General features: G+C 37.9%; 1 protein-coding gene across 1 annotated transcript in view; it reads right to left on the bottom strand.

The window, feature by feature from the left end:
* Positions 1-7998: 7998 nt before the first annotated feature.
* Positions 7999-25901, bottom strand: part of OXCT1 (3-oxoacid CoA-transferase 1) — a 133705-nt gene continuing 115802 nt past the window's right edge. Inside the window, exons 15-17 of the mRNA XM_079145079.1 lie at positions 24323-24403; positions 20887-20988; positions 7999-9759 (exon numbers count right to left, since the gene is read on the bottom strand). Coding sequence (XP_079001205.1) covers positions 9718-9759; positions 20887-20988; positions 24323-24403 — 225 coding nt within the window. The 3' untranslated portion in view covers positions 7999-9717. The remainder of the gene's footprint in view (positions 9760-20886; positions 20989-24322; positions 24404-25901) is intronic.

Below are 25901 nucleotides of genomic sequence, written 5' to 3'. Positions count from 1 at the left end.
TCAAACATACATTAAAGTGAATATTATAATAAACTTCCACATGCTCATTACCCCTAACTTCAATAATTACCAACATCTTGCAGATATTATTTTATCTCTATTTCTTGTTATTATTATTCAGAATATCTGTAAGAAAATTCTCATATCATATCACTTTGTCTTTGAATTAATACTTGTCCTAACCAGGTCAAGTCATGAGATTGCCTGAATTAGGGTACACACATTGGTTTTGGAGCAAAGGTTCAAATTACCTGTTTTTGTATCATTATAAATAAAATTAGTGCTTGCAAAACATGATCTCTGTGATAGCTGAACTTCTTAGAATATTTTAGTGAATTATTTTTGACATAATTACCTTTTCTGGACTAGATATTAGTTCTATACATATGGGTAGCTTGATCGATTCTTCTGCGCTATGGTATTGATGAAATGAAAGAACATCTCCCTATTAATGACAGTCATATGACATAAATATGTGAACCTACTCTCTGTTTAGAACAGTTGTTTTCTTGATTTATGGTCACATTTTTCCCCCTTTAACCAAAAGAAATTACTTTTAAGTTTATGCCTGAGTTAACTTTTGTAAACACGCTCAATTCTACCACCAGCTCAGATGTCCTTGGAACATTTCTGCTACTCCACAATATTATAGATGACAATGAGGTCATTTCACAATTGCCTCTTTTCTGAAAAACACAGCTGGCTCTGTTTGGTTAGCCGTATTTTCATTGCTGCATTTCCTGAGTCACCAGAATATTTCAATTGACCCCTTCAGAACAGATTGTATCTGTGCAATATCCTTCCACAATAAAACATCTATAATCAAATGACTACAATAGCCATTGAGTGGTTATGCCCCCTATTCTGGGCTAGGATCATTTTATTTCATATCCTTTCACTCACTCTATTATCTCACTGAAACTTTAATGTTTAGATTTTTCTCCACAAGCATATGTGATGTTTGATTTTTGTCCTTCAGCCATTTCCCCCTAAGAGTTTTGAGGGTTTTTTTTTTTTTCGGTGCTGGGAATCGAACCCAGGGCCTTGTGCTTGCAAGCACTCTACCAACTGAGCTATCTCCCCAGCCTGAGTTTTGAGTTGTTTGTGGCAGAATTCCTTTTGTGATTTTTGTACAGATCATAAGTCACAAGGTTCTTCATCTCTATGTTGTTTTGTGGTTTCGTTTTGTTTTTGATTGCCAAAGGTCACTTAGATTTTTCTTTTTAAATATACTTTACACATTTTATTGAACAACCTGTGGTATGTTTTAAGAATGTGCTGAAGGGCTGGAAAGTAGCTTGACAGTAGAGAACTTGCTTAGCGTGTGTGAGGCCCTGGGTTCAATCCCCAGTACCACAAAGAAAACAAACAAACAAACCAAAAAACACAGGCAAGTATAAAATATAATTTTAAGGTCATTTAAAATAATTTTTCATGGTACTCATACTTTTTCTTCATAGAAAAGGTAAACTCAACCCAATTAAGAATTAAAAGCCTAATTGTTTGATTCGAAGTTCTTTCCGTCTATGAGGCTGCGAGCTCTGTGAGGGTGGACCATGTTTTCTAACTGCCGTTTCCATAGCATCTGGCACAATGCTGACCGGTAGCAGGTGCTCGTGCCACCTTTCCGCTCTTTCATTGCCTGCTCTGAGATCATCATGATGGGCGCTCCAAATAATACTCCTTTGCCAACTGGTACAAAGTTCATCTTTGTCAACAGAAGGTGCTGGAGAGACGCTGGAGTAGATCTGGTGTGCTTCCTTGCCAGGGTCCCGCAGCTCAGTTTGTCCACAGCCTATAAAGCTTCTTCAGAACTCGGCAGTGGAATCATGATTGGCCTTTCCACTTCCTGGCTCCTGCATCGTGTTGCAATGAATGAGGCCCAGAAGCCAGAAGTTTCCCCTGGGCTCCCTCAGATGCCTGTATAATGAAGTGCCCTGATGAGACACCTCTCTGAGAATGGCTTCCTGGGAAGGTACATCTTCAGGTGGCTTTATGGCAATATCTGAAGGGTGGTAATTCCCTGCTGCCTCCACCAAGACAATTTCCTCTTGCACCTCAGAGACAGATTTCCAGAAACTTCTGTCACTGTGACACCATGGTGGCTTATCTGACATCCAGTGAGTCACAGCTAGATACTTTCTACCAGGTCTGGGTTTCAGTTCTGGAGGCCTACTCCTTGGAAGCCCTATTGTATTAGGGTATTGGCTGTTACTTATAGCTGTTATTCTTAGATTGCTTAGAATGCTCTTTTGTTCTTAACAGCCAACCCTCATAACCCTAATCCCATTAGTTAATGATTCTTTATGTTAAACCTTTGCTATAAAATTACTATGTAATTTCTGTCTCCTGACTGGAGTCTGACTGATAAAGTGCTCTATGAATACCTCTTGAAAGGATAGAAACATGAAAGGGATGTAGGTAGAGGGATACAGAAAGAGAGAGAGTTTAAATTTTAAAAAGACAAATTTTATCTGAATATGATCCTGTCATTGAATGATTTTTCATTAATTCATCCACTGTTTATTCATTTATTTGCTAAAAAATGTATTGAGTATTTATTGTTTTCCAAGCATATGCTAATAGGTTCCTTGGGATGATGAAATAGTTGATAAGCCTACAAAAACCTCCAGATTATAAAGCCAGTAGAAATATTCATGATTCAATATTCTGATTTCATGAATGCTAGATTCCAGAACATTGTTTAAAACAGACTACCCAATACCTCTCCTGTCTGCTCCCTTTCCTTCACCTCCTGCCAACATATAAACATCATATTGTATATCTTAAATATACACAATCAAATTTGTTTATAATGAAAAAGAAAGTAAATAAACAGGTCATTTAATTCCTGTCTTTAAATATCTCATTGTCAAGGAACACCTCTTAGTTTCAATTCTTCCTTCTTCTTTCATTTTAGATATGGGGCATTCTTTATGAGTTATGCATGACATTCTTTAAATTCTTACTAAATCACTTTTTCAACTTCTCATCTGAAAGTTGAATATTCCATGGCACTTTATTCTTTTCCCCCTAGTTTTATCATTTTTAATTCTTCATCTTCCTGAGCTGTATTCAAAGTGATCACATCCATCCTAAGTGGCATCGTTTACTATTTGACAATCTCATATGCAGTTTGATGCTACTGACTTAATGGAAGTATCCCTTCAAAACTTTGTTTGACCTTTTATATCTTTATGTACTTGAGTGTGTGTGATCTGTTAAACAACTTTAATTGCATTATTTAAAATTCTTCACAGAGTATACTTATATAGGACTAAGGTAGAAATCGTGTATACACAATGGCGGTGAGGGGTGAAGGATGGGAGAACACAGAGACATACCTGGAAGGCAGATCATGATGGAAAGATTCTATAATAAACACTTAGATGACTTGGGAGAGCTGTTTTAAAGCACTAACATACACACTAATAAATTTATCAACGGTTTCTTATCTGTAAAGTAGGTACCTGTGGATCTTCTGCAATCAGTACTAAAGGTATTTCGAAGTAATAATATTTTCTTTGAATTATCCTTAAATCAGACTTTATGCTATCTAGAAAGACCTTAGAAGAACCACCTCGAGTTTAGTGATTCCACGATGAACAATTTCCCTCATTTTCAAGTATTCAAAATTGAGATGCATCTCACCAATGATGGCACCTTACGATTGTCTGGGGGGCTTTCACCTTCTGACTGCCCCCTGGCTCCAGAGGAGGAGACAGGTACCTGTTCTCACCTACCCTACCACCTGTCCTCTGACCTCTTCACCACCCTTGACCCTTCTTGTCACCAAGAAGACCCTTCACAACTGGTGTATTTTCTCAGTCATTAACTACTGGTGATTCCTATCAGCTGCAGAAATCATCCATTAATGACTCTTCTTTGCTTTAAATGTGCAGGGAATACTTGGCAAATTCATCAGGGATTAAAAGGAAGTCTTGAAAAAAATCTTATGTATAGATACAATAAAATTTCAAGCTAGTAAGAAAACAAACACAATCAGAGTGCATTTTACAATTGATGGTGTCATATTCAAATAAATGGGACAGTGACACTTAAATGTTCTCATATGGTATGTGTCTTGCTGAGCCCGAATGGCTCCTCACTCGCTCCCACTCCCCTGGCTCCACAAATCTGTGATGGATTTTCTTCTTTCCACAGATACTGTCCTTCCCAATGGAGGTGATGGTACAAGATCTTACTGAGTGATCCTTTCTCCATGTCACCAGTGATATTTCAGGCTGCCAATATCAGCCTTATCTTGAGGGCTCAACTGTATGAGTCTGAGATACAACTCTGACTTTGAAAATTGATAAAGGTTAATGCCAGGGAGGCTGAATTTCAAAGTTGTTAAGCTGCAAAGATAAAACAATGCCTGTCAACCCTTCCTGCTGGGGTCACCTGAGCCTCCTTACCTGTACGTTCCTACACAAGGTCTTTCATGGGAGCAAATCTAGGTAACTACTAGTCTTTTACAAGAACATTTTCCCTGGTGGTGGGTGGCATTATCACTTTTGCTTTGATAGCTATCCATTTCCTTTTAAACTGGGTTGTGCACAAGAGCTGTGTGGACAGAGGAAACAAAATTTGAATACCTGTCCCATTAGGTTTAAAGGTTTTGGACTCTGTTTTATAGCTTACCAGAGAGCAACAAATCTAGTTCTATTCAGGGGATTTAATTCACATCTCATTAACTACCTTGGCAAAATTCACCATTAGTCCTGAAAGGCTAATTTGATTAAAGAACTGGCGGACATTACTTCTCTCAGACTAATCAAGTTAATTTTAATGGAAGTAATAACGTCTCCCTGGCAGGTTATTGTGAAAATCAAATAAGCTAGCTAGCATATTCTGGGTGTTTTATAAATTTTAAAGTGTTAAACAAATGTAGGTGATTATTGAAGGTCTCTTTTTATTTCCTTTATAACAGCCTCCTGCTTTCATCTCTTTTTTTTCCCCCTGCCTCTTCCTAAGAGATCATTTCTAACTATTTAGTTGAGGGGAATCCTCTAAGCCTGGACTCCTATAACTCAGCTTCTCAACTAGTCAGTTGATTGAATGAATATATTGAGAAATGTACCACGGGTCAGTCATGCAGTTGTCATATAAATAACATATAAAACAAAACCAAAAACATTTGTGAGTTGAGCTACTATCCACATTGATGTGGCTGCATCACTGTAATATGCTGATTTTAAGTCCTCTGGGTATAAACCGAGGAGTGGGATAGCTGGGTCAAACGGTGGTTCCATTCCAAGTTTTCTGAGGAATCTCCATATTGCTTTCCACAGTGGTTGCACCAATTTGCAATCCCATCAGCAATGTATGAGTGTACCTTTTTCTCCACATCCTCACCAACATTTATTGTTGCTTGTATTCATGATAACTGCCATTCTGATTGGAGTGAGATGAAATCTGTTTTGATTTGCATTTCTCTAATTGCTAGAGATGTTGAACATTTTTTCAGGTATTTGGTAATTAATTGTATAAACTATGGAACCAATCTAGGTGTCCTTCAACATGTGAATGGATAAAGAAAATGTGGTGTATATATATGATGGAATATTATTCAGCTTTAAAGAAGAATGAAATTATGGCATTTACTGGTAAATGGATGGGATTGGAGAATATCATGCTAAGAGAAATAAGCCAAACCCAAAAAACCAAAGGCTAAGTGTTTTCTCTGATATGCGGATGCTAATTCACAATAAGGAGGAGGGTAGGGAAGAATAGAGTTACTTTATATAAGGTAGAGGGGAGTGAAGGGAGGGTAAGGGGTATGGGGGTAGGAAGGACAATAGAGTGAAACAGACATTATTACCTCATGTACATATATGACTGCATGACTGATGTGATCCTACAATATGTACAATCAGAAAAATGAGAAATTATACTGCATTTATGTATGATTTATCAAAATGCAAAAATGTATTTTACTGTCATGTATAACTGATTAGGAAAAAAAAAATCCTTACCACTGTGCATGGTTTTGAAATATGTGGCTGAGAGTCAGTAAGACAACTGCTAAACTCTTACCCTACATTAAGTGTGCACCAGAGCTGGGTGGAAGCTGGAGATGAAAACAGCATTTGCAGAGATGTGGAGTGTTGGGCGTTCCAACCACAAGAAGACAAAGTGGGAGAAGACAAAGTGGGAAACATAACCTCTTAATCCCTAAATTAAAAAAAAAAAAAAGGAGCTTAAAGGGTAACAATGGGGTTTTACACATTTGTGGAGCTAATTACCTCCCCCAAACTTTATAAAGGGTAGAAGGTGGAATGCCCAGCTTCTAACGAATGAATCAGATACAAAATGACTTAGTTGGACACTGGCATCCCATAGTTCGTAAATACTGACATGACTATGGGTCCTGCTACAAAGAGCCAGAATGTAGTTGCCTGAGGCCCGTTCCAAGGGGGCCATCCAGAGTAAGCACCCCACTCAGGGTTATGATGATCATAATGAATCCTCATGACCAAACCTGATTTGCATTTGAACACTGATAAGGGACTGACTTATCAGTTGGTACCTAGATGGATGCAGGCATCAGTCTCCCAGGAGTTACTGTGTGATCCACAAAGTGCATCTCTGAATGATTTTAACATGGACATGACTGACTTCCTGCAGGCAGGACACTTGAAGCACATATCACACATATGTGTACTCAGATCACATTATATTTATTGGTGTTTCTACTTAAACTCTATTTGATATGCAGAATGGCCTCTCATAGGCAGGTGACATAAAACATTAAAAAATAGGAACAATGGACAATGGATGCCAAAGGAAGCCATCCATTGATTAAACCTCTGCTTATACGTCCAATGGAATACCATTCCAAACTTGTGATGCACATACTGAAATCAGAAGAAAAATTCTCTACCAACAAACTTCCTACCACTAGTAACACCCACAAATGCTCTTCTGTGTGTTCTCTGGGCCCAAGTACAATCAGCTTTGCTCATATTATGTATAACTTCTGTAGGAGACTAGGTCCCTCTCAGATCTGTGGCTGCAGGTGAAAAGAACTAGCTCAAGCACAAGGGGAGATCTGTGGGCTCATGTACAGACATGGATGGAGGGAAGAAGGTCTTAAGTATCTAAAGCTTATTTTCAGATTCTCCATCTTTAAAATGGGGAGAATATGTTGTTTTCCACTGTAGTTCTGTAAGATGTAATTAATTATTTGGTTGCAAAAAGACTGACATCTTTTGAAAATGCTATACCATAATATTGCTCGGACCAAAACATGAAACCAAAATCACCAGATGATTCCTCCCTATACCTCTGTGTATTTGTGTGTCAGCTTCTTTCTTTCCAACAATAGCTCAGCTGGCTGGTAGTGTGTATGTGCATGTAATGGATGATGAGAGTAGGTATTAGAGCCAGACATGTTCTTTTGACTTTGTGGCCAGAGAAGAATAAGAAAACTGACTTCTCTCTCACTTCCTGTTTTTAAATGCAGGAGAAATAATCTGAATGGTACATTTTGGATCATGTGACAATACCTGGGAATAAGCAGAGTGAACAGAGAGGGACCAAAAGTGGCATATCCTGGGAACCTGTACACTCTTTGGCTAGGGGTGAGTCTGTTCTAGAGAGGCATCACAGATATATGCTGGGCAAACAAGCAGGAGACACTCTGAAATGCAACAAAATTCAACAAACCACTGGGAAATTAATTCATGTATGTCTATCATAAAGGAAAATGTTGGATGAAAGCAAAAACATTAACACATGAAACCTTCAGTATTTTTACAAATATACTATTGGCTCTGATAAGGAACAAGGTGCAGACTTTATTTAAGTAATGGTTTATTTGTTTGCTTTAGAAGAACAATATCTCTTCTTTGGAAAGATAAGAAGAAAAGCAGCGACTTGATTAAAAGTGGTAACTCATACCTTTATTACTGGCTATTCTAACAACCTCTGTTGTATTATTTGCACCTTCAGCCCCACCATTTCCAAGTGAGAAACAGGACAAGGACACTGATCTCTATCAATTTGGAATCTTTATTGTATTTCTTAATGCAGTTCTTAACATCACGGTAGTCACTGATCAAGAATATTAAGTCATCTATTTAGGTTTTGCCAATGTTTAGAACATTTTTAGAATCACATTATCTTACAAAGTAACAGACTGGAATGATAAGCAAGTAAGTTTGAAGATGTAACAACCATCAATAACATAATTTTTTTCAAATTATAACTCTAATATGAACAAATATTACTCTCAATGGACCTTGTACATTCTAAGAAGGTTTCTTTTTGTAAGTACTTGTACAGTAAAACAGAAAGGCTGTATTACGTGCGAAGTGTGATACTCATTTAAAAAATCTCTCTTCTTCTTTGACTATTGTACATGACACACACAACTGTAGGCATACCTGAAGAGGAGTGAGTTTCAATAACAGTCATCACCTAAAAACTTGCATAAATTCCTGCCAGAGGAAGGATATATTGCATGTTACTCTGCCTTCATCTGTCCAGAGGCCAGCTGTCTGGACTGGTTTCAGGGTGTTTAGATTTCCTCTGATTAAATGGCCAGGATGCTTCTGAAGCAACCCCCCTGGTACTGAGGAAACATCCCTTACAAGCCTAATCCACCACGTCTATCCCCCAACACTAAAAATTCACTGACTCTTCACATCCAAGGTTTTCCATCTCTATTTCCCCAGTTTGATTAAAGCTGAATTAAAAGTACTTTATTAAAAGAAGTACCTTAGGCAGAATAAAAACCACTGCTCTGTAGAAAAGTCATTCAATATTTAGAATCTTTTCCGAGCAAAAATGAGAGCCTAAAAAGAATGTGTCGTTTAATTTTTTTTTTAATCTCTGCTGTCACTGTGATTAAGGACTTGTGATAAACTACCATCGTCCTTGACCTAAGAGGAGGTACTGTACAAGTAGCTCACTGGGCCTCAGTAATAGGGAAGTAATCTTAAAGATTCTACTGTATAAAAAGGAATACTGCACAGTTTCAAAAAGGGAAAACTATCCAAGTAGATCAGTAGGGTTCTAGCCCTCTTCCCATAGCCTTAGCACCAGGTAAAGCACAGATGATGGTTTGATATTTATTGATGCAACTTCTTGATGGGATATCAACACCAATAGATCCTACACCTTTTGGTCTTTCCCACAAACCAGTTACTTCTCCTGCCAGAGACCTTCGTGCTTGTTTTCTTGGGCAATCTATTTAGCTACAAAAAGGATGAGAGGAAGGGGAATGGTCTAGGTAGACAGGAGGCACAAAAGCAGAGGAGGTTGAAGGAAAAACAGTTGTCAAGAAAGTGTTCTTCATAATCACATATATATTATTTTTCTTTCACAAGTACTAAGTCATAATTTGGGTATAGGGAAAGCATATCAATGAAACTCTTCCTAGGGCCCATCTTAGTAAATACTGTATATAACTTAGCACAGCACAGATGAAAAAGATACATCCAATGTGAGCACCAATGGTAAAGACAACCTTCTAAGCACTTAGAAAAGAATAAGATAATCACAAATGTTTTCCTTTTGTTTTTCATTAAAGTGTCTTAGCACACTTGAGAGAATAAATCTATATGGCTGCATAAATCCTGAAATACCAAAAGAAAACTAGTCAAAAACTGCTTGTTAAATATACACTTGTGATCCTGACATCCTTTCAATTAAATCCTTTGTATTTAAACTGAAAAACTAGCAGCCTGGGGCAAATGTCTACTCCTTATTTCAAGTTGTGATCTGCTGCATTGGCATGAGTTGTGGTGAAACCTGGTAAAAGAAAGAGAAAAAGAATCAAATTATGAAAAACCACATGGTATATACAACTTTAAATCTCCAAAACTGAATGATAAAGGCAGTTATCAAACTTGCTATGGACGTTGTCTAGAATTTCCTTATTATTTTTCATTCTGAAACACCAAGACAGAAAATTCCTGTTCTGTTTGCATTGAGGTCTTTAGTGGTTCTCAACCCTCCTATATTAATTACAGTTCCATATTAAGGACAATCGGGCAAGGCAACAAAGAGCGGGCAGAAAAGGAGAAGAGAGACAGAGTCCTGATAGTCATGCCCTCCAGTGGACAGATCAGGGATCTCCAAGACTGATGGATGCTTCTGAGACTTGACTCAAGAACCAGTGCCAAGCACAAGTCTCTACATTCTCAAAACAGAGCCTGTCAATTTGCAATTTATGTAGTCTGTGGGTCACCTGGATACACAGTAACAAAAAATGTGTGACCAATGATAAATCTTATCAGAAATTCCATGGTTTGGACAGATATGATATAAAAGCATTGAAAGGACTCCAAGTCACTACAAGAAGGTGACAAGGGCACTAAAACTATTAAATGTTGATTGCAATTATGTTTAGTGTCTAGAACAGCAATCTTGAAGCAATCTGGGAATCTTGAAGTACAGAAAAATGAGAACAGGTCTACACCCACAGTAGCATGGTTGAAGCAGAAATCTAGAAATAAGGAATCTGGCTTAACTGTGATAGATCATTCAAAGTATGGTACCAGTGCCAGAGCTCTTAGTTCAGTGTGGTAAAGATCCATTAGATCCCAATCAGGAGCAGACACTGGAAAGCACAGTGGGGAACATGAAGAGGTAGGAGCTGTTCTGAGTGCCTCACGGATGTGGCAGTGGAAGTGCCAAATCAGCATTTCGCTTCCAGCATAAACAATACCTTGTAAAATTAACAAATGAGTGAGTGGATGACTAGGTCAACTTCAAAGAACTAAAAGAAGGGTTCCTCAGAAAGGTGAAGTCAGTATGAAAAATTGAAAGAGTAGGCAATTAACTGACTCCAACGAGGTTAAACATTTTTAGTTCATTTATAAATAACTTCTGTATTCATCTTCACATGTCAGGAGTTAATGCCCTTTCTTCCACTTTTCTACTAAAATGAATAATAACAATAAATAAGAATAAACAAAGTTTTTCTACTAAAAGAAAGAATAAGAATAAAAAAATAAGATCAGCATAGTTTGGCATGTAGTTTAGGATGAGAGACCATCTCTTTCCATATATATATATATACACACACACACACACACTCCACCCATTTGTAGTGTATATATATATTTATATAATTATATATGCATAGATATATTTATTTTTAAATTTAATTTAATTTTTTGGTACCAGGAATTGAACCCAGGGACACTTAACCACTGAGCTACATCCCAGACCTTCTTTAATATTTTTTTTGGTGACAGGGTCTTGCTAAGTTGCTGAGGGCCTCACTAAATGGCTGAGGCTGGTTTTAAACTTGTGATCCTTCTGCCTCAGCTTCCTGAGCTGCTGGGATTACAGTTGTGTACCACCACACTCGGTTCAGCCTTGCCATTTCTAAGAGAAAATGTGTAACACACAAAATATTGTACAGATAATAAATAGCTAAGAGTAACATCCCATATGCAGAGAGCTTCACCTCTACTGAAGAGAAGACATATGAGCTCTGAATATTTAAGGAAGTGTGTCTCACAAACAACTCCTTTTTTTTAACAACTTAGCATTTGTGGAATTGATTGAAATGAAATTGTTCTGTCTTGAAAACAGATACTCTCTAATAGACACTTAATTTTTAATACCTTAATTTTTAATTTTTTTGTTTTAATTAGTTATACATGACAGTAGAATGCACCTTTTTTTTTTTTTTTGTGGTGCTGGGGATTTGAACCCAGGGCCTTGTGCTTACAAGGCAAGCATTCTACCAACTGAGCTATATCCCCAGCTCAGTAGAATGCACTTTGATACATCATATATAATGGAGTATAATTTCTCATTCTGCCTATATATGATGCAGAATCCCACTGGTAGTATAGTTATATATGTACATGAGGTAATAATGTCTGATTCATTCTACTATCCTTCTTACCCCCATATTCCCTCCCCTCTCTTCACTCCCCTGTACCTAAAGTAACTCTATTCTTCCCTAGCACCTGCCATTTACTGTGAATTAGCATCTGCATATCAGATCAGAGAAAACATTCAGTCATTGATTTTTATTTTTAAAACTAAATATCTGATCCCTTTCCTTGTGTTGGTCCCAGTTTGAGCTCATAATATCATTCATATCCTAAATGTGGAAGCTAACTTTTATTGGAAAAGAAGATGATGAAGCTCTCTGTAGACTTGACTTGGCTGGTCTCTTTTGTAATAAAAAATATCTGCTAAACCACCATTTCTCATTTCTGTCCTCCCACAGTCTCATCAACATTGTAAGTCCATGCAAACCAAAGCACATTATCCTGCCAATGTGATCTACAGGCTAAGAAAAAGACACGATTTAAGTGTAGAAGATATGCCAATAATTTGTCTTCCCAGTCTAATGACATCCCAAGAGTATACTGTTTAATTCTGGTATGATGCCAGTTCATAACTGATATTGAGAATATAAATTTATTAAATTTGGCAAAAAATGTCTACATCTGGCTTCTTTCAGATTCCATGGTAAGCATGTAAATAAGCAATGCTCTTATTTAATTTTTTGCCACTGGTGGTTTAGGTGTGTTCTTGCCTGGAGAATATCACCAAGACCCTTGGGAGTAAGAACTATGTCAATTAGTCTTTTTTTTTTTTCCTTTACATTTCACAGCTGGGTGTGACATACACTGAATGATTAATAATAGATGGGCTGTAGTGTGCTTCATAGTAGAGTGCTGGCCTAGCATCAGGAGGCCTTGGGTTCAAGCCCCAGCACTGTGAAGGTAGAGAGATAACTCAATAGTAAGAGGTGGCGAATGACCACTAGAAGTTTATTCTCCACATATATTCTTATATGGTTTAAATTTATTTCAATAAAACAAAAACTATTCTGTTTCAGAAAAGATCCACAGGTATTTATGGTAAAGAAAGCCTATTTCATGTAACTTCAGCATTCATCGAAAAAGAAAGAAATGAGAAAGCGATTGAATCCACTATTTTAGAGATAATGGAATTTAAATGGTAGGATATCACCTTTCCTTTCCGTTTCTTTCTACTTTGACCCATCAAGTTACTGGCACAGTGAATGACGTAAGTATAGATAAGAAACAAAGGAACTTGACAATTTCATTCAATTGTCACAGTTTTAATATGAGGAAATGTGCAATATCATTTTGACTCTTTGAAAATGAATTAATACTTGATAAATATGTGGAAGACAGACTTCTTTCAAAATGTGAGGGTGATGGGAGAAAAATAAGCCAAAGGATTCCTTAGTTGTGAAAACAGTGGGTGCTAGTAGCATAAAAAGAAGTGTCAAAGGAACAATCAACAGAGTGAAGAGACGGCTTATGGAATGGGAGGAAATATTCTCAAATCATGTATCTGACAAGGGGATTAATATCCAGAATATCTAAAGAACTTCTATAACTCAACAATAAAAACAAAAGAATATCGGATAACCTGATTAAAGGATGGGCATTTTGGGCTGGGGGTGGAGCTCAGTGGTAGAGTGCCTGTCTAGGGCTGGGGTTGGAGCTCAGTGGTAGAGTGCCTGTCTAGGGCTGGGTTGGAGCTCAGTGGTACAGTGCCTGTCTAGGGCTGGGTTGGAGCTCAGTGGTACAGTGCCTGTCTAGGGCTGGGGTTGGAGCTCAGTGGTAGAGTGCCTGTCTATCAAGGTTTTATCCCAAGCACTGCAAAACAAACTCAAAACACAAGAGCAAAACAAAATTAAAAAAAAAAAAAAAAAGGCAATTGAATAGACCAAGAAAATACACTAATGTCCAACAAATGTATGAAAACATGCTGACTGTCACTGGTCATCAGAGAAATGCAAATCAAAGTCACAATGAGCTACTAACTCACATCCATGAGGATAGTCACTATTAAACAGAAAATAACAAGCATTGGTGATGATGTGAGGAAACTGGAATCCTTGTGCATCACTGGTGGGAATAGGCATTATGGAAACTGCCCCCAAAATTAAAAGTAGAATCATCCTATGATTCAGCGATTCTGCTTCTGAGTATATAACCAAAAAATTTAAAAGAGATATTTGTATATCCTTATTCTCTGCAGCATCATTCATAATAATCAAGAGGTAAAAGCAACTCAAATGTCTACCAAGAAATAAATGGATAAAGTGTGATATCTACCCACAGGGACTATTATGCAAGCTTTGAAAAAGTTAATCCTGTTACATCTACAACAGGGATGAACCTCAAGAACATGCAAAGCAAAATAAGCCAGTCAACAAAGGGCAAACTGTACTGCTTCACTCACAGGGAGTATATGAAGTAGTCAAAACCATAAAAACAAAGTAGAACAGTTTACCAAGAGCTGGAGGGAGTGAAGAGAGGGAAGAGGTTGTTCAGTGGTACAGAGTTCAGTGTTGTAAGGTGAAAAAGTTCCAGATCTGTTGCTCGAATACATTTACTACTACTGGACTGTATATTTAAACATGATTAAGATGGTAAATTTTATGTAATGTGTTTCTTCTAATCACAGTTAAAGAAAAAGAATGATAGAAAAGCATTACAGACCACCACCATAGTCAAGCATGTGTGGAGCGTGAATGGGGGCCCATGGCTCTGCCACCCAGTAGCGCTGAGGTACAGCATTTATTCCACCTGTCTCATTCCCTTGGGTGGAAGGGTACCCATTAGTGTAACACCCTGGCCTCTAGTGTGACCCCCAGGGACTTAGCTGGCAAGGAACTGCAGCCTGTGAAATTCACTCTGACTCTTCTTCCCTGGGATTATCCTTGTGAGGAACACATGCTGCTTTGCTTTTGGTCTCTTGGAAGGCAGCTCAGCAGTACATGCTCCTCCTGTGTAAGAGGCCTGTGGTTTTCCCACTCCATCTACACATGGGAGCCAAAGCTTCTCCACCACTGGGGTTCATACCTGGAAAGTCTGCTGTGGTTGTATATCTAAGCCACATCCTTCATCCTAGCCTCTATAATGACGATGCTTTTTACATCTCCCTGGCCAGCTATATTCTCTCTCTCAATGGATTCAGAACTCAACACCTAAGAAACAGAGGAGAGTCCCTTTCTTCACAGCAATTACATGTTGAGAGAGAACGATCATATGGAAGCAGATCAATGTTCATCAAGGGGTGCCTCCTCTAGCTGTGTTACCCTTTGACCAGATAAGATTATTTCTGGAATATACTGAAGGTTCTAGAAAGGGAGTCAATATTTGCATTTCTATGACTAACTTTACATGGCCTCCTTCAAAGTTCATAGTAACTGAAGATTTGGTTCTTGTTAGTTTTCTGTCACCTTGACAAAACACCTGAGATAAACAACTTAAAAGAAGGAAAGGTTTACTTTGGCTCACAGTGCCATATCACTTGGCCTTGTTGCTTTTTGAGCCTATTATGAGGCAGAAGTGCATGGCGGGGGAAAGTATGTCTCAACTCATGGCAGCCAGGAAGCAAAGAAAGTGAGATTAAAAAGGACAGGGTCTCAGTGTCCTCTTCAGGTATACACCCCCAATGAACTATGTCTCCCAACTAGGACCCACCTGCTCCCAAAAGTTCCATCAGCTGGGGACCAACGGGTTTTGTGGGGGCATTTAAGATCCTAAGAATGATAGTCATTACAGACATTTTTAGGAGAGGCTATTTCATGTGGTATTTAAAGAACTAATTACACTGTGATAAGTAGGAAAGGTTCTTTCTGTTTGTTTGTTTATTTTTAAGTTCCCAAATATTTCATTATAATCATTCATTTTTAATAACCTGAAACCATAATTTTGTCATGTCCTATCACTTGATGCTGGCATATTTCATCTTTTTCATTGAGATTCTCTATTTCGTCAATCAGCCTATATCTACATTCTGAATCCTTTGCCCTTATTGTTAGGTCTGTAGACCTTTTACAACACATTTTAAATTGTGTTGCACTAGTTTTCACTTTTTTTCTTTATTAGGCAATAACCTGACCAATCATTCCCTTCTAGAATCTTCACTGCAGGTACACATTGAAAGCTGAGTTATTGGGTCTTTTCTTAAACATAATTCTTTTCTGTATATGCTAGAGATCGAACCCAAGGCATGACTTTAGCACTAAGCTACATCCCAAGCCTTTAAAGAAAAATGAGGAACTGATACATATGCAGTGATTAGCACATCTCCTGAATTATGACATGGAATACCTTCTGGATTATCAGAAAAGAAACATTATCCTCATGTGCCTTTATTATTAAATATATCATTACTGATAATCTAGTTATTATGCTTTTTATTAATCAGAGCACTCCAGTCCCTAGCCTCATGGAGAAACCACCTGCTATCTGTGATTTCATCTACCAGGGTCTAAAGAGAAGCCAACCATCATCAGATCCTCAAAAGCTAGCTTTTCTGTCTAGATGAGTCAGCTGGTACCACACCTTTAAATTGTTGGGACAACAGTGACATACGCATTAAGACTGCATCTCAACAGCCTCATATAAGATTGCAGGTCCATGCTGAAAGGTAAGATGGGGCTGGGAGGAAGACGGTGGCTGCGGAGACACTCCAGTGACCACCTGAGGAGGTGAGACTGAGCTGACAGTTTTGCACACACCAGACTACCTTCAGAACAGCTAAGGAAGCCAGGTGAGACCACACAATGCCTAACTTTAGCATAATAAACGAGAAAAGGTGCATTGAAGAAGGCAGGAAGGAAAAAGTGGCCCTTGTTTCTGCTTCCCCAACTTCACATAGCACAGAAAGAAAAGAGATGTCTCCCCGCCCACACACCCCAGGGCGACGGGGAGGAAACTGAGTCTAGGCTTTAGACGTGAAACCCAGCAGCAGGCTCACTGTGGGGAAGCCCAGTGGTAGCCTCATGATACCTACCTAGGCTGGTACCTGCAAACTGAGCCTCTGGCCCCTCCTCTGCCGGATGGCCAAGGGGTTGTCTCCACCAGGATTCCTCTGACTGTGGGCGTGTCCAGAGAAAAGCAACACTCCTTCCCAGGGGGCAGGGCATAAGAGTGAGCACAGGACTGAATCTTGAAACAGAGTGCTGGGCTGGTTGACACCTAACATGGGGCAGATCCTAGCCATCTGTCTGTCCCCAGGCTAGTGCTCACAGACAGAGCCTTTGGTCCTACATTTCTTCATGATAAAAGCCCTGAACAAATGAAGAAGAAAGGTACCTCCACATAATACAGGCCATATATAACAAGCCAGCAGCTAACATCATACTTACAGAGGGAAAAGGCTCTCTCTCTAAGATCTGGAACAAGACAAGGATGCCCACTTACACCAGTTTTACTTAGCATAGTACTGGATGTCCCAGTGAAAGTAATCAGGCAAGACAAAGAAATAGAAGGCATCCAAACTGGAAAGGAGTAGCCAAATTGTCACTGTTTCTATAATGACATGATTTTATGCAGAAAACCCCAAAGACTTCTCAAAAAAAAAAAAAAAAAAAAAAAAACTATCAGAGCTAATAGATGATTCAGCAAAGGTGCAGGATAAGCAAATCAACATATGAAAAGCAATAGCATTGCTATAAACCAATAGTAAATTATTTGAAAAAGAAGCCAAGAAAGCAGTCCAATTTTAATAACTATACAGGAAAAAAAAATACCTAGAAATAAATTTAGCCAAAAAAGTGAAAAATCTCTAAAATGCAAACTATAAAACATTGATGAAAGGATTCAAAAGAGGATAGAAAGAAAATTTTGTTTTCATGGATTGGAAGAATCGACATTGTTAAAATGTTCATACTACCCAAAATTATCCACAGATTCAATGCAATCTCTATCAGCATACCAAACATTTTATTCACAGAATAAGGAAAAACAATTCTAAAATTCGTATGGGATCACAAACAACTCCAAGTAGCCAAACCATCTTAAGCAAAAAGAACAAAGCAACTGCAGATCATCATGTTAAGCAAAATAAGTCAAGGAGAAACAGGAACTGCACATTTTCTCTCATATGTGGAATCTGGTAGGGAGTCAAGAGGGTCAAGGGGGGTCAAGGTCAAGGGGAAGAAAACATGAAAATAGAAGGGAGACTATTAGAGAAGAGGAAGGGGATGGGGTGGGGTGAAGAGGATAGGGAGGGCCACAGGAGGTAGAAACTATTCAAGTATTGTCATATACATGTATGAACATGCCATGATGAAACCCATGGCTCTGTATTGTCAACACGTACTAATAAAAAAATAAAAGAAAGAAAAAAGCAAGAGGGATTACACAACCTGACTTCAAAATACCTTACAAAGCTATAGTAAATTAAAACAACATATGGGTATGAAAACAGGCATATGGACTGATGGAACAAAACAGAGATCCTAGAAGTAAAACCATACATCTCCAGTCAACTGATCTTTGACAAAGGTACCAAGAACATGCACCGGAGAAAGGAATCTGTTTAATAAATAATGCTGGGCAAACTGGGTAACCGTATATAGCGGAATAAAACTAGATCCCTACCTCTTATCAATTCTTAAAAAAAAAAAAAAAAACTCAACCTGGATTGAAGGCATAAAGGTTAGGATCTGAAACTATAAAACTGCTAGAAGAATACATAGGGAAATACTGCAGGACACTGGAATGGGCAAATAGTTTTTGGATAAGACCCCTAAAGCACAGGAAACAAAAGCAAAGGTACACAAACGAGATTACAAGTAAAGTAAAAAACTTTTGCACAGCAAAGGAAACAAGCAATAAATGAAAGAGACAACCTACAGAATGTGAAATAATTGTAAACGATGCAACTGACAAAGGGTTAATATTCAGAATGTGTAAGAAACTCAAAACAAGTCAATAGCAGAAAATTTCAAATAATCCAATTAAAAAGTGGTTAATAGACCTAAATAGACATTTCTTAAAGACATACAAGTGGACAACAGATATATGAAAAAATTCTTAACGTCACTAATAATCAAGGAAATGAAAATCAAAACCACAATGAGATATCACCTCACTACAGTTAGAACATCAAGTGATATCCTTCTCTTCTCAGGTAAGATTATGAGTGAATAGAAAAAAAAAAAAGTGACAGCAAGGATGTAAAGAAGAAAAATATATTAAAGGGATGTAAATTACTACCACCACCATTGTGGAAAACAGTATGGAGGCACCTCAAAAAATTAACAACAGAACTATCTTATGGTTCAACAATCCCACTACTGAACATATAGTCAAAGGAAATAAAATCTGTTGATCAAAGAGACATCTGCATATTTATTGCACCAGCAGTCACAACAGCCACGAAATGAAAACAACCTACGTGTCCATCATCTGATGAACAAATGAAGAAATGGAATGAATAATGGAATACTATTCATCCATAAAAATGGATGAAATCCTGTCATTTGAGACAACAAGGATGGAACTGGAAATAATTATGTTAAATGTAGTAAGCCAGGCACAGAAAGACAGACACTGCATGATCTCACTCATAAGAGGGATCAAAAAATTATTCTCACAGAGGTTGAGAATAGAATGCAAATTCCCAAAGGCTTGAGAGAGTAGGAGAAAGGGAGTGATAAGACAGATTGATCAATGGGTGCTTAGTTACAGTGAGACAAGAGCAAAGAGTTCTGGTGTGCCATTGCACAGTAGAATGACTACAGAGAATGATAATGTGCTCCACCTTTCAAAAAATTAGAAGAAAGGATTTTTAATGTTTCTAACACAAGAAAATGGTAAGTGTTATAAGAAGTGGATATGTTTACCCTGACTTGAACATTACATAATGTAAACATGTACTGAAACATCAAATGCTACCCCATAAACAAGTACAACTTTTATATATCAGTTAAAAATAATCATAATGAAAAGAAGGAATGGTATTGGAATACAAGAGAGAACATAGATATTTTTCAATGTATGAAGATACGGGAATTAGCACATTTTTTGCAAAATTGTAAGAATCCATTTTTTTTCATTTCTGATTTACCTGTATGAATAAAAAATAAATAACTAGGGTCTTCTATTGTATATTCTCTTTTGCAGCAGAAAAATGAAAATTGTATGGACGTTAAAATGCTACCTGACAGTTAACTCTTCCACATAGAAAAGGGGAAAAAACAAAAAACCGAAACAGAACATCAGCTGATTAAAAACTATTTGCAAATAGTTAAAGTATAAATAAATCCCACTTTTCCTCCTGTGATGAAATGGGAAAATTAATTAAAGATGTGCTTTCCAAGCAAAGCATTACTGGGAGACTTCTTTTTTCCAAAGGGAAACTCAGAAAAGGTTAATAGACAAAGACCTTGGTATAATACCAGAAACACTTATTATGTGAATAATGAATTATGCAACAAAACTCTTTTACAGAAATTCGTTATGCACTGATAAGTACAAGCCAAGCATGTAGCACACATAAAGTTACATGGAATCTATGCATGATTATCAAATAATTGTTGTTAAATTTGTATCTTCAAGATGGGTAGTTGCAACATGAATGTATTTTCTTCTCATTACAATAATATTCCATTTTAATTAGTCGATTGGTTCTTTAAAAGGTGCCTGAGCATTGACATTTTCCTCTGTTGTTTCAGAGACATATCACTTTTACTTTTGGTTAACTTTAAGTGGACCGAGTTGTCCTGTCAGAGATGGAAAAAGGAAGCATAATTTTCTCCACCTGTGGCTCACACTTTTGCGTTAATCAAGTTTAATCACAGCTGACATGTACTCAAAGAACAGAGGACCACCGGGGACTCAGCAGCAAGTAGCCTGGAGCTGAAGCCAGCCCTGTTTCCAACAGCTCCTTGCTGGCTCCTTCCTCTCCTGCTTCAGACTCTTGAGCCAAGCCCTGGCCCATGAGTCAGAGCGTGTTCCTGCTCCCACCTGCTCTCATCTGCGGGCACCCTTCCTTCTACTGTTGTACACTGCAAAGGTCAACTCCCAAAATGATCACAAATTAATGGTTCAGGTCCTGTAAACACATACTCACGGAGCCTGTGATGTAGCACAAAAGGCTGGATTAGCTCACAGAGACACTTACAGCAAAATCACACCCGGTGCTCTTTTGTATGTCGTCCACTGTCAATCCTTCCCAGAGCTCGATCAGAGTCAGCCCTTGCTTCCTGTCCACGTCAAACACAGCCTGCGGGAGACAAGAAAATGACAATTTCCACCACGATAATTATTTTACAGTACCAAACAAATAACCTCTCAAGTTTTTTAAAAGACAGACAAGATCTAGGACAAAAGACTCAGCAATGAAAAAAATGTCAACTGTAACCATATAAATGAATGTCGACTCCCTAATCAGCAATTAGATGCGGAACACTATTGGTGCTGGAGAAACAACTCTTTTGACGATTGGTGGCATTTGTTATTATTGTAACCCAAGTCTAACGCTTTTGATGAAATGATTTGAAGAAATAAAAAAAGAATGAAGAAAGGGAAGGAGGGAGGCACCGAATACTTGAAAGGAGAAAGGACAGGAATGATTAAAAAAAAATGTTGATAAATGCTGTTGAGTGAAGAATTACAGGAAATAAAAGAAGGTTTTCTGAAATGCCTAAAGGTAATTATAAAAGAAGAGTTATCCTGGCCCTGAAAAACAAGAGAACCAATCCAGGGAACTGTTAAACTGAACTGTTAAAACTCTCCCTTTACAGTCCATGAAAATACCTAGGTCCTAAAAGGAGGGCATGAGAATCGCCATCTGGAGTAAATCAAATGAAGTTGTTACGCTCAGGGCAAGAAAGAGGCACCAACCTCACCTTGAACATTCTGTTGCTGCATTCTGGTCCAAAGTCCCAGGTGATGGAAGTGACAATTGCCAGAGCCAGCCTTAGTGGAGACGAACCACGAAGGCATTCAGTATGACCTCCCTCGCCAGCATTCCTGTCGACTGATGGGAAGTTCTAACCACAAGAACGAAGCTGCTTCCCTGTGACTTTCCCCTACTTCTGCAGTCCTCCTCCTGAATGTCAGGCACTGTTCCCTCTTTCAGTTCTCATGATTAGCTTCCTCTCTCTCAGACTTGGCATGTTATGCTTCCCAGATCTTTCTTCTACTCTGGATTTAATACATTCAAACATTATTTGCAGACTTAGAATCTTTATTTTCAACTTCCTTCCAAGTCCAATTCTCAACTGTCATTTTTTAAACATGCTCCTGGCTAGAAGGCTAATAGCAAGACACGAAAACACGTACAGGAAAGAATGTTGCCTTTAGAGCTGGACAAAAATCAGCTCCGCTGCTCGACAGCTAAGCACCCCTTGGTGAACCTGTCTTTGCATCTGTAGACATGTATCATGAAAAAACCACTCCCCAAGACTGTGATACAGTCAGATACAATAAGAAAACACACTCGGAGTACCGTGCCAGGGACACTGCAGGGGCATGGTACAGGTGTGTTCTTATTCCTTAGCAGCTTAACTCATCATTTCTGTGTGAGCTAATCAAACCCTGAAATGATTACTGTCTGCAAGTTGATTGATATTTTCCCCTAGAAGCAAAACATCCTGGGATCAGAGAGGCTTGCCTTCCCTCTTTGTTTGATAACCTGGTAGATTTTATTGAAAAAGGTGGTTTATATTAAGAGGAAAATATTTTAGCAAACATTCCTTTAGTTTGCACATTTTTTAATATTCCTTAAAAAGAACTTTTTTTTTTTTTTATAGCAGAAATGTGTTTTAGTAATTTAGGAATGTCCATATATCCCATTAACTTACTTCATCTAAAATGGTTTTTATTTTTAGTTGTGGATGAACACAATGCTTTCATTTTATTTGTTTTTTTTTTTTTTTTTTTTTTTTTAATGTGGTGCTGAGAATCAAACTCAGTGCCTCACACATACTAGGTGAGTGCTCTACCACTGAGCCACAACCCCAGACTTAAAATGACTTTTTAATGGATATTTTCCTTTACAGAAAATGTATCTAGAATCCTATTCAAAATTATTTACTTTTTTCCTGAATTATGAACAACTGTAAATTTATAAAAATGGGAAAATAAGAAAAAAAGGACCTCTGGATTATGTTATTAAGAGCAAGTACAGAACTGATTTAGAGAGAGGGTAACTTAGGCATAGTGAATATAAGGTTTCAGTAGTCAGGGAGATAAAACCTACAGCAAATTGATTTACTGCTTTAAAAAAAACAACATCTTTAGCATCTTTATCAAACCTTAATTATTTCCCAAGATAATATATGTGAGAGCCAACAATCTATTATTTTTAAAAAGAGGGAAACTTACTTTTAAAATATCTAGTGCTATAAACTGTAAACAAAAACTCCATAAAAAATGAAGACTAAAGCCTAAAAGTTACAATGAATTATTCCACTATCAAAAATAATACTGAGCTGGGAGCTGGGGTGCATGCAGTAGTAATCCCAACTACTTGGGAGGCTGATGTAGGAGAATCACAAGTTCAAGGCCAGCCTGGGAAACTCAGCATGACCCTCTCTCCAAATACAAAGGGTTGGGAGTATGCTCAGTGGTCGAACACCTCAGTATTCAATCCCCAAATACTGAATCAAGAAAGGGTTAGTGTTAGGGTTAGAGTTAGGGTTAGGGAGGGGGGCAAGAATGGAGGAAGGAAGTACTGTATAGAGGGTAAAGAGGGGTGGGAGGGGTGGGGGGAAGGGAAAAAAATAACAGAATGAATCAAACAACATTACTCTATGTAAATTTATGATTACACAAATGGTATGCCTTTACGCCATGTACAAGCAGAGAAACAACATGTATCCCATTTGTTTACAATAAAAAAAAAAAAAAAGAAAGCGCCTCCTTTCCAGCTGACTTAATGGGAATTATGACATTCCAACACCTGAGATTCAAATCTGGAACAGAAAGATGACTGCAGTGCTTCTCTGGTCTGAGCAGATTTGGGTTGCACCAATGGCCAACGTTTTCTACCAAGAAGAAAATTCTACAGAGGGATTGAAATGGCAGGTGTGTTTTGACATCCCGGTGCAGAAAGCATGCAAGAAACAAATACATTTCTTAGCTCAGTGTGGGGCCTAAACTGTAATCTGCACCCAAGTGATTAAAACTGAATTTTGACAGTTTCATAAAATGAAACCCAACAATTTGTACTAGGAAGTATAAAACTGGGAAGGCAAGGAAGTAAAGTAGGAATGATAAATGTGCCCTTAACTCTATATATATCATCCAGCTTGACGTATTAATAGTCAAAATGTAAGGATCAATAAAACTCTTCTCTGATGATATACTGTCAGTTACTAAGGATAGCAGTTCGATATTGTGTGTGTATATTTCCAGAGAGTCGCACATGAAAAATTTTACAATTAAAAACATTAAATTGATGAATTTCCCTATTCATTTTACCCACAGACTCAATTAATCCTATGACTACTGACGCAAACACTTTCGGAAGGTAATAAAGAATTCTAAACATGCTTCTAAATAAAAAAGGCGATGGTGGATAGTAGAGGGAATAAAAGGACAAAGCGCCCTACCTTCTCTGTAATGATGCGGTTGACACACTGTTTGCCAGTCAGGGGCAACGTACATTTCTCCATGATTTTGTGGGCATTTCCCTGTTTAAAAGAAAGACCAAACGTCAAAACAAGAAGTTAGGTAGAAATTCTCATTTAGAACTGGTGTGACCTTGGGATATACAGGAACTATCAGAGAGACCGTCTCCTAGGGCACCGGCTGTCTTAAAATCTTTGACAGTCAAGATTTGACTTCCTTTCGGAAAGCAGCATCTGTCCCTAAAATAATTTAGGGAAGGTTCTACATGAACAGTCAAAGGCACACATGATTTCTTTGGGAGAAACTCCTGCCACACATTTGGCCTCTCAGGTCTTGGGTCTTCTGATGTGCAGTCTTACTTCTAATGTTCAGCTTATTTTTTCCTTCCAGGGACAGATCTCTATGAAAAACGTGAGCTCTATCTGCCAAGTACAGGGAGTACACATAGAACACAATGCTTAAGCTCCCTTTAAAAAAAAATACATTTCATTTCATTTGTTAAAAATGTAATACACAGAAAATAGCAGTTAGCAGTGCTTTCTACCCAACAGGAATCCATTCCTCAGTTTTTTTTTTTCATTTCTTATATCCACATTTTAAATTATATTTACCTTGCTATTTATGCCTTGACTAATTAATTTTATTTCTTTTAATTACTACCTGGTTCTAGGGGTTGAACCTGGAGTTTTGCACATGCCTGGCAAGTGCTCTACCACTGAACTACACCCTCAGTCTTTGGTTAATCAATTTTAGACATTACCTACTAATTTCTTACTGTGGCAAAAGAGGACTTAATTCTCTTACATGTGCCACTCCCACGCCTACTGTCCCCTCCATCATCTTCAATTCTCCCATCTGGACAGGTTACAATTTGTAGTTAACTCCACAGTCAAAATTTATATCATTCTGACCTTATGACCATGTAAAACTGATTGCTGCTGGGCCAGGTGGGGTAGCTTATTACGATTATCGTTACTTTTTTATAGGCTCTTCACTGTTCCTGGAGTTTGTCTGAGCTTCTGTTTGCTCATTAGTGAAATGTGAGCTGGTCTAAACGCACATTTTCCGGCTTTCATTTAGTCACAGTACCCTTTCTTCAAACATAAAACAAAAGCAGGATTAAGAGTGGAAGCCAGGCTTTCTGACTTTCAGATAATTTTCTTCTGATTGTGATTAAGCTCCTTTTTAAGTATCAAGCACCAGGAACCTAAATTAATATCTCCCTTGAGACCAAAGGCTAACTGGGCATACTCTGGATCCTCTCTTAAAAATGGCAAATGCTTCCACTGCTTCCTTCCTGATATAAACACACCACATACTATGTCACTGTCATTTTCAGTCATCTCATTTTTCAATCCATTGAAATACTCACCTGCTACCTAGTTTATACCTCTCCCCAAACTGGCATGAGGCCATGAGACCAAGTATATGATCAGAGGCAATGAATTTCTGATAATTGGGTTAAATTAAGATTTTGCTTCTTGAGATAACCTGTCAACTCTGAAACACAGCATTCATTTAAAGGTTTTGGTATACTTAAGTCAGTGCAAGGCATAGAAA

This window comes from Sciurus vulgaris (assembly GCF_902686455.1).
Source record: "Sciurus vulgaris genome assembly, chromosome: 6".
NCBI lineage: Eukaryota > Metazoa > Chordata > Mammalia > Rodentia > Sciuridae > Sciurus > Sciurus vulgaris.
The sequence above is the reverse complement of the archived record's forward strand: the minus strand, read 5'-3'. Positions and strand labels throughout refer to the sequence as shown.